At 34.9% G+C, this 9,744-nt stretch overlaps 2 protein-coding genes across 2 annotated transcripts; one reads left to right on the top strand and one right to left on the bottom strand.

Moving 5' to 3' along the window:
• Nucleotides 1-1,317: 1,317 nt before the first annotated feature.
• Nucleotides 1,318-3,165, top strand: LOC106298659 (PTI1-like tyrosine-protein kinase At3g15890). The gene is made up of 4 exons (XM_013734798.1): nucleotides 1,318-1,555; nucleotides 1,732-1,882; nucleotides 1,980-2,227; nucleotides 2,369-3,165. Exons 1-4 carry the CDS (start codon nucleotides 1,512-1,514, stop codon nucleotides 2,910-2,912), a joined length of 987 nt encoding a protein of 328 aa, XP_013590252.1. The 5' UTR covers nucleotides 1,318-1,511; the 3' UTR covers nucleotides 2,913-3,165.
• A 669-nt stretch (nucleotides 3,166-3,834) lies between these two features.
• On the bottom strand, nucleotides 3,835-8,427 carry LOC106296230 (TSK-associating protein 1-like). Its single transcript, XM_013732311.1, has 24 exons — nucleotides 8,139-8,427; nucleotides 7,991-8,048; nucleotides 7,883-7,918; nucleotides 7,713-7,798; nucleotides 7,547-7,616; nucleotides 7,400-7,450; nucleotides 7,246-7,293; nucleotides 7,089-7,157; nucleotides 6,957-7,004; nucleotides 6,779-6,847; nucleotides 6,645-6,692; nucleotides 6,465-6,533; nucleotides 6,345-6,392; nucleotides 6,120-6,179; nucleotides 5,992-6,039; nucleotides 5,863-5,922; nucleotides 5,742-5,789; nucleotides 5,604-5,657; nucleotides 5,482-5,529; nucleotides 5,355-5,414; nucleotides 5,228-5,275; nucleotides 5,113-5,154; nucleotides 4,859-5,028; nucleotides 3,835-4,713 (listed from the first exon to the last, which is right to left on the bottom strand). The coding sequence occupies exons 1-24, from the start codon at nucleotides 8,226-8,228 to the stop codon at nucleotides 4,030-4,032; spliced, it is 2,112 nt and encodes a 703-aa protein (XP_013587765.1). The 5' UTR covers nucleotides 8,229-8,427; the 3' UTR covers nucleotides 3,835-4,029.
• Nucleotides 8,428-9,744: the final 1,317 nt, after the last annotated feature.

Raw genomic sequence — 9,744 nt, 5'->3', positions numbered from 1 at the left:
ACGTAAACTATTCCCTCGTAAATACCACGCAAAGTTTACGTCGTATTTACGAGGAAATAGTTTTTCCTCGTAAAATACTCGTAAAATTACATCCACTTTACGACGAAACAGTTTTGTCGTTACGTTACGAGGAAATAACGATGACTTTAGTTTTTCACGTAAATTCGTCGTAAACTCGACGCAAATTTACGAGGATTGTTTTTCCTCGTTAATTTTCGTAGTTAAGCATGTGTTTTCTTGTAGTGTTAGGAAATATTAAAAGTGATATTGCTAATAGGATTAGGAGTTATCTAGTCTTATATTTATTGGTGCATATGTTGTTGAAGCACTTACAAATTGTGTGAGTGATTTAGCTTTAGTTTTTTAGATATTTTTCTAAAGCAATAAGAAAGTGTTCTTGTGATCTCGATCTTTTGATTTCTATACAAATGATGAAGAACTTCCATCTTCGTATATTGAGGAATTCAGGTATGATTTTACACCTAGCTGGAGGATTTAGTTGTTATCACTTCTTAATGTTCTCATGGCTGCAGATAAAAATATTAGAGGCACTTTATATCTAGTAAGATGTAACAGCTTATTCCTGAGATAGACACATTTGTTTCAGTAGCCTTAGCATAAGTTTTATAAGCACTTTGAAACGTCTCGACTCTCCACTAAATATAATATATAGTGACAAGGTTGTTTTGTCCATTACAGATGTGCTCTTGATGCTGAAATCTAGAGATACGTTGGTGAATCTTACCCGAACGGCCAAAAGGTGTGTCGTGTGTGTGTGTGAAAGGCAAAGATGCAGATGGTCCAGGGTCGGACTTTGAGATTGTCATTATAATTACTGCAGGTAATTTTCGCCACTTTACTTATTCTCTTTGTAAGTTGGATGTGATATTCAAAGCAATGGAAGATTAGTAAGCGCTTACTAAAGTATATCATATCTTTCACAAATTAATTATAGTTTTAATCTAATCCGAACAAACAAACTTTCCTGCATCTAAAGATCTTCACATACAATAAATCTTAAGATCTTCAGATACAGTAAAAACATGTAATTAATTACAGTTGTTTAAAACAGTGCAAGATTTATTGACAATTTTTAATTGCAGATTCACCAAGGAGCCTTAAGGAAATGTGATTAGTTGTCATGATTCATCATCAACAGGTCATAAAAGGCAAAACTTTAAAATAAATAATACCTACCTTATTTAAAAAATAATATATCAATAACCAACCATAATTATATGCAGATATGCACAATCATTGACGCCAGTATATATATATATATATATTCCTTTTTTCAAATTAAAACAGCTAGACAGAACCAAATTCAAAGGCAAGAAGATTTGATACTAAAAATATATGTTTCTCTTCTTCAAGAAGTAAAGGTCATTAAAAAAACGGAGTTTGAGTACCAAAGGAGTTTCCTTTGCTTAACTGTTACATTCTCCAGGAAATAAAGGGGGTACCTTTGCTTCTCTGGGGCACGAAAGAAGATTGTTTTTGCTTGTTCAAAGATGCGATTATTTAGTTGCCTCTGTTGTGGAAAAGGGTTTGATCGGTAAGTATTGAGTTTATCTTGATGGGTTTTTCCGAAAGTTTCTTCCTTTTCGAGATTAGGAGTCTATTCATGTTCAAAAGTCTCTTCTTTACTGTTCTGCTGTTGTGGATTAGCTTTAGTTTTAGAAGGGAACACACAAAGAAACTAACGTTTTGTTTTTTGTTTGATGTCAAAAGGAAAAAGAATGTGAAGACTGAGCAGCCATTATGGAGGGAGTTTACATTAAAAGAACTTCACGCAGCCACAAACAGTTTTAATTATGACAACAAACTCGGTGAAGGTCGGTTTGGTAGTGTCTATTGGGGTCAGCTACCTGATGGATCTCAAGTAATGAGCCTGTTCTTGTCGTGGAAGGATTGTATTAATTGGTCTCTTTGATATTAATGTTTAATAATGAGTTCTTGTTGCTGTTGTTGTTCTGTAGATTGCTGTCAAGAGGTTGAAGGCTAGCAGAGAAGAGATAAGTTTTGCTGTAGAAGTCAACATTCTAGGCGGTACTCGCCACAAGAATCTACTGACTGCACGAGGCTACTGTGCAGAAGGACAAGAACGGCTCATTGTATATGAGTACATACCAAATTCGAGCTTGGTCTCGCATCTTCATTCATCTGAGCCGCTTCTTGATTGGACCAGGCGGATGAAAATTGCAGTAACCTCTGCTCAGGCTATAGCGTAAGTCTCCATGAACAAAATTATATGTATTGGAAATATCTACTGATTATTGTCGGGGACTTTGTGGTCGGGTGGTAAGGGGACGCCAACACGTTTCAGGTTCGATCCATGTTGATTATTTGGTTTTTTTCATTTGTACAGCTACTTACACCATCATGCAACACCTCGAATAGTCCACGGAGATGTGAGAGCAAGCAATGTGCTGCTAGATTCTGAGTTCGAAGCTCGTGTTACTGATTTTGGATATGGTAAGCTGATGCCAGAGGAAGATGGAGCTTCTAAAGCTAACAACACTAGTGGTTATCTCTCACCGGAGTGTGTTGAATCCGGTGGAGGATCATCTATGGGAGATGTTTATAGTTTTGGTGTTCTTTTGCTGGAACTGGTTACTGGTACGAGACCTATAGAGAGGCTAAACCAGACGATCAAACGGGGTATTACCGAATGGGTTTTACTTCTGGTGTACGAGAAGAAGTATGGTGAAATTGTGGATCAGAGGCTGAATGGGAAGTATGTTGATAAGGAGCTGAAAAAGGTAGTTTTGGTAGGGCTAATGTGTGCTCAGAGTGAGCCAGAGAAGAGACCAACGATGTCTGAGGTTGTGGAGATGCTTATGAATGAATCTAAGGAGAAAATGGCTTATCTTGAAGGTATTCCACTCTTCAACAAAAACAATGGAGGTTGAGGATATAGATGAAAGCTCAGAGATTCTTTCATAAGAGAAAGATCATCAGAAAAAAAAAGAACAAGGATAGATTAATTATATGTTATTTGATTCACACAAAAAAAAATTCTAAGAATTTGGTTTTGGTTTTCTTCAGTTTCAACATTTGATTTTAATCGTTCATGATTTGATAGTTGAGAGTTTGTAAAGGAGTGTAATGGAGTACATACTTGGTCTTTATGAGAAAACATCATAAAGATTTGTTTACTGTGACATTAAGAACATCCCCAACATGATACATACAAGTTCCAACATATTACAAGGTACATTATAAGGTATGCATGGGTGTTCGGATTTCGGTTCGGTTCCAGCTCGTTTTTTCAGCTTTTCAGTTCTAAAAATATAGGAATCACTCGTTTTTGGTTTAGTTCGGGTAATACTTGTGTAGGAACATGTTAATATCCGATAAAAATCCTTTTCTATTTTTTTTTGTTAATTTTGGACAGTTAGGGAAAAAAATCAATTCTTTTGGATTAAGTATCGAGTAATTCAGATAGATTTAAATATTTTGAATTTAAACTATTTGGTTTATCCGTTTTTTGGCTAATTCGAATAATTTTAAACATTACGGATAAAAATATTTGGGTGTTTTGTTTTTTCGAATATTTTGGTTTATAAGTAGCATTCTAAAAATCTATGGTAATTTTTAAAACTAAATTTAATTAATATTTTTAGGTATATAATATGTGTTTTAGATATTAGGGTGCCTATTTAGTTATCGGTTAGGTTTCAGTTTTGTTTTTAGTTTTTGGTTTCAGAAATATAGGAACTGGTCAGTTATTTGTGAGTTTCGGTTCGGTTTCAGATTCCTTTTTGGATTCGGTTTTGGTTCTCGGTTTATATGTCAAGACATATCACAAGGTATGCAAAAGTTTTTTATGAATTATTGGAAGCTTATTTTATTAGAAATCTAAAATAAACATTATTTGTTTTCCCCTCTCTATCTCCCAAATCTCTCTCTCTCCTGATATAACCGACACACAAAGTCTGAAACAGAACATAAACACAAAGTAGAAAACAATAACCAACAAGAGCTCTAGACTTGCTCTAAAGACAAACAAAGAATCTCAACTGTTCTCTAAAGAGAACTAAGAAACTTAACCCATATCATCTCTGCACTCTGCGTTGCCTCTCTCGCAAACTCCTCAGCTGCTTGCTCGTCTTTAGCCTTCCTTACAGCTCCATGATACTCTTCATAGGCCTCAGAAGCATCAACAAGAAGATGAGAAAGACCTTTCACAATCTCCTTAAACATCACATCAACAGATTCTCTCTCAGTTTCAAGCTTCTTCAACAGTTTCTTGATCGCAAAGATTCTAACGTACAAGGCGTCTCCTCTTTGAGCAAGCTTCTTAGCCTCTTCGAAGTTAGCGTCCACGAAGATCTGCTTCTCCCTGGAAGTCTCTTTGAGCATTGTGGCTCTTGCCTTTGCCATGTGGACTCTCTCAGAAGCTTCAAGTCCTTCTTTTATGACGTTTCCGTATTTAGCTAACCTAGAAATGTAACTGATGGGAGCTGAGCTTAGCTCTTCGAAAGTTGCAGCCATAAGGATAATGCTCTCAAAATCTTGGCGTGTCACGAGCTGACGAGCGGTTAAGCCACGAAGCTCTCTCAGTTTAGCTCTAAGGCTCTCTACAGTCTCTGATGTGGCTGCTGATTCACTTGTGGATGAAGTGTGCACATTATGAGATTCCTTTTCTTTCCTGTGATTCTCAACTAGTTGAGTCAAAGACTTAGTGAGACTAGAAGAAGTATCTGTGCCCTGAAAAAATTATGGAAACGTTACAGGAATCAGAGAATTTTGAGATTAAATGTTTCTGTTATAGTTTTCTTGTTATGCAAGAAAAGGTCAGAAAACAATTGATTATACTTTTCTTGCAGATCAAGAAAAGTTTAGAAAACCAAACCTGGAGTGAAGATTCTTCAGTGAGGATCTCTTCTATGCTATATTTTGTTGATATAGCGATTGAAGCATCTTCGTCTTGCTTTAAACCAGCTTTGTCTTGATTAAAACAGCCACAGACACCTGACTGTCCTAGTCCAAGAGACTCTAATGTAATACTATGTTTCTTTGCAGCTGTGAGAACATGAACTGTCTTAGAAACTTGGCTGAGACAATCATTGAAACAGAAGAGTTAAAAGAGTTTTGATTGTGTCTTACATCCTTCTTTATTAGCATTTGTGCTAAAGCCACTTCGAGCTTCTGCAGAACAAGAATGTAAAATCAGACACACTGTCTTTGCTTAGGAGAGAGTACTAATATAATCTTGAAGTACCTTCGAATTCGCGTTCGATCTCTTCCAACATTATCTTTCTCTTAGATGCTGAAACAAGAATTCATACAGAGTTTCAAAACTTTCATGAGAAGTATGCAAAGAGAAGAAAAGGGATTAGAGAGTTTACCTTGTTCTTCAGTGTACTTAGATTCGTCATCTTTGATCTGTTTAAGACCTCCAATGGCAGCTGCAAGTAGAATATTGAACATGTTCAAGATTTCATCTGAAGCATATGAACTAATCTAGGCAGATACCTTCAAATTCACGTTCCATCTCTTCAAGCATAGTCTTCCTCTTTGCAGCTGTAACAATAGGTAAGTAACTCACTATCACTGCCTTCAGTGAAATCAGTAGAATAAAGGATGAAATCACTTACATTGTTCTTCATTGTCACTGCCTTCAGCTAAATAATTAAGTTTTTTTGTAGCAGCTACAAGTTTTAGAGAGAAACAGAATCTTAGGATGAAACATAGAGACTTAAGAGGAGAGATAAAAAAATGTTATGTCAATGTACCTTCAAACTCACGTTCCATCTCTTCTACTACACTGTTTCTCTTTGCAGCTGAGATAGAAATAAAATAAAAGAAACATAAGTCTCAGAATATCTTAGGAGAGAAACACGAAAAGATACTTACATTGTTCATCATCAGCTCCTTCAGTGAAATCATTTAGCTGCTTAAGATCACGTGTAGCAGCTGCAAGTAGACACATTCTTAGCATAACATTCTTCATGTTTAGTTTTATTTCAATTGATATAATGATACCTTCAAATTCACGTTCAATCTCGTCAAGCATACTTTGCCTCTTTCCAGCTGTAACAATACATGAAAACTCTTCTCAAATTACATGAAGAGGGGAAATAAAAGCAGAACTTAAGAGAAGAGTACTTTACTTTGTTCTGTGTCTTCACTCGAACCATCAACTTGAAGTTGCTTAAGGCTCTCTGTAGCAGCTGTAAGTATAAGGGAATAGACAAGACTCTCAGATAATACTCAATGCTGTGATATGAACTTAGTAATGATATACAAACATATTCTCAACTTTTTTTTTTGAAACACACAACTTTCTTGCTGAAAATTAAAAAAATTTCAAGACATTTAGAGAGGTATGTTTTTACCTTCGAATTCCCGTTCAATCTCTTCCAGCACGCTTAGTCTCTTTGCAGCTGCAGAAAGACATAGAATCGTCTTCAGAGACAATGGATCAGAGAAAACTAAAAGGGATCAAGAGACTTTACATTGTTCTTCATCATCCTTGCTTCCGGTAGAATCAGAAACCTTTAGTTCTTCAAGGCCTTCAACAGCAGCTGCAAGGAAAAGAATAAAACACACAAAACACACAAAAAAAAATCTTAGATGATACTCACATTCTTCTCATATATTATGAACAAATATTAATTAATGGTGTCTCAAGAAACCTTCAAACTCGCGTTCAATAGCTTCAAGCATGCTTTTTCTCTTTGCAGCTGTCACAACACACACAAAAACATTTACAAAATGCTTAAACAGAGACAAAGGATCAGAGCAATCAGATAATGAAGAGGTTAATTACATTGTTCTTCGTCAAGCTTGTCCCCAGTGAAGTCATTAACCTTTAGTTGTTCAAGATCTTTTGTAGCAGCTACAAGTTAGAAAATGAAACAGAATACAAAGCAGAATCTATTAGATTCAAGACTTAATCCACCAAAAACAGAAGAGTTATTTGAAGACAGGTCTCAAAGAGAATATACTTTCAAATTCGCGTTCGATCTCGTCCAGCAAACTTTGTGTCTTTGCAGCTGTAATAAAGACACCAATGTTGCCTTAGTGAAGGATACAATTGGATCACACAAACAAAAAGTCAGTGAGGAAGAGTTCGATACATTGTTGCTCATCAATTCCTTCACTTAATTCATCAGTCTTTATTTGTTCCAAACTTGCTGATGAAGCAGCTGCAAGTAAGAGAAGCATCAGAATACAAAGTTATAAGTGAGGCTTATAGGAACTAACTATAAGCTATGGATTGCATCTCTGAGATACCTTCCATATCGCGTTCGATGTCTTCCAACATCTTCTGTCTCTGAGCAGCTGAAACAAGAGACACATAGCAACTAAGTCAGCAAAAGAAAAATTACTCTTGAACAAACAAAAGGATTCATAAAAACTTAGTCTAGAAGAGAAATTATTTTCATACATAATACTTCATCATATTTGGATCCAGCTTGGTTAAGACCATTGAGATGAGCTGCAATTAATCAAGATCACTTAAAGGTTTTTTCATGATTCAACCTTTAACCTTAAAACAGAATCACTAAGAGAGATCATCAAAACCCTAAATTACCTTCAATCTCAAGTTCTATGTCATCCAACAGACTCGAACTTTTAACACTTTCATCACTCACTCCTCCAACCTAAGCACAAAAGAAGACAAAAGCACCTTAAGTCTTCAGTGACCTAACTTTGCAGAAATCTTATAAGGCAGATTCATCAAGATCCAAACTCCTAACCTCAGATTCATCTGATAGAGACAGAGAAATAGTGTTCTTATCAGTCGCTGTAGTGTTCTTCTGGTTCTCACTCTGAATACTTGCAGCTGAAGACACACACACACACAAGTAGAAGCTGTCACAAAGAACAAAACAGATTCAAGAAAAGAAGACACGGAGAGAGATCTTACACTGATCTTCCTTGCCTTGAATAGCATTGACACTATCTGCAATTGAAGAAAACAAATAATTCAAGAAACCAGAAATGGACACTTTGATGATTCTGAGTACTTCCTTACCTTGGTACTCACGTTCGATTAGATCCAGATGACTCAACCTACTAGCAGCACCATCATCCTAAGTATATTACCAAATGCATCAGTTAGTTCTGTCATTTTAGTTAAGGTTGAAAGAGAAACAAAAAAACACTTTTCTTTTGGTGCTTACCTGACAAGAAACGCCATGGAAACTCGAAAGAACAAGACACAGAGACAAACCCAGCGCGAGAAAATTCATTCTTATGGCGGATATTTCCATTACAAGAGCGAAAGACACAGTGTTCCAAAGCTTGAAGAAGCATATGGTGTGTGGAAACGTTTTTAAAAGAAACAGTTGTAACTAACTCAAACGTTGGTTTCATATTTATCTCATGGCTCTTCTAGGGAACTCATAAGGCGTGTGGTAAAACGTATGCAGATGTAAAATTTCTTTAATTTCTTTCTTTTAATGTCTAGCGTTAAAAGTGTCCTCTCGAGACTAGCCAAGAGGACATGTCAAAGAAAAAAGTTCAAGCAAGAGGACTTAAGTATAAGGAATAACATCCAGGCGCATAAAACTAGACATTGACATTTCATTTATTACTCAGTGAATTTACTACTTGGTCATCCTACCTGTATTTAGGCCTGGGACTTATTATCCGAGATCTGGATTCGATCCGAGATCCGCTCTGGATCCGCTCCGAAAATAGAATATTCGGGATGTCTGGATCCAAATCTAAATAGTAAAATCTTGGATCCGTGCAAATCGAATCCGGATCCGGATATCTTAATTTTTAGGTCCGGATATCTGGATCCGGATCCATATTTTTAAAATACATTAAATATTTAAATTTTATTAATATTTATATTTGATATATTAATATTTATACATGAATTAATCTTATAATATTATATTTTAGTTTTTACAATATTATAGACATATAAATATATTTATAAATCCTGTATAAATATATAATTTATGTATTATATTACAAAAATTAGTATTTTTTAAAAAAAAATTATTTTTACGGATCCGGATATCCGCGGGTAATAGAATATCGAGACGGATATCCGAAATCCAAAAATCCGAAATCCACAAATCCGGATCCGAATATTAAATCCACGGATCCGTCGGATCCGGATATCCTAAATTTCCCGGATATCCGGATCCGTCCCAGGCCCTATCTGTATTGATTTATTTCAGAACCTTTGTTCTTTTTCTTACTCTCTCCATTTCATAATATATGATGATTATAAAGTTTTTGTTGTTAGAAAATGTAAGATGATTTAGCATTTCTATGCTAATTTTAATTTTATTAAAAATATTTAACCAAATAGATTTTACAGTTTCTTTTATAATTGATTGAATTACTTTTAGTTTAAATATTTAAAATTAGTTTTAAACAAAAGTGATTTTTTTAGCTTTAATTTAAAACATCATACATTATGAAGCATAGAGAGTATATTACATATAGTTACTGGAGTTATTTCCAAAGAAAATAATACTCCTTTTTTGACAGAATGAATTTTAGTTTTTCCACACGAAAATTACGACTATTATTTTCTTGTAAGTACATTACTTTCTCACATTAAACACTTTCCAGCTACTATAACCCCAATAATAATTCAAGAATTCACTTACTCTCAATTAATATTAGTTAAAATTCACAGTTTATTAACACTAGATTCTTTAACCGCGCTACGCGCGGTTTATATTTTGTATTGTCTTTTGTATTTATTTTTAAAAAATTGTTAACTTTATGTAATTTTATTTATTGAACTCAATTTTTTTGTCC

The sequence above is a fragment of the Brassica oleracea genome, chromosome C6 (assembly GCF_000695525.1).
Source record: "Brassica oleracea var. oleracea cultivar TO1000 chromosome C6, BOL, whole genome shotgun sequence".
NCBI lineage: Eukaryota > Viridiplantae > Streptophyta > Magnoliopsida > Brassicales > Brassicaceae > Brassica > Brassica oleracea.
The sequence above is the reverse complement of the archived record's forward strand: the minus strand, read 5'-3'. Positions and strand labels throughout refer to the sequence as shown.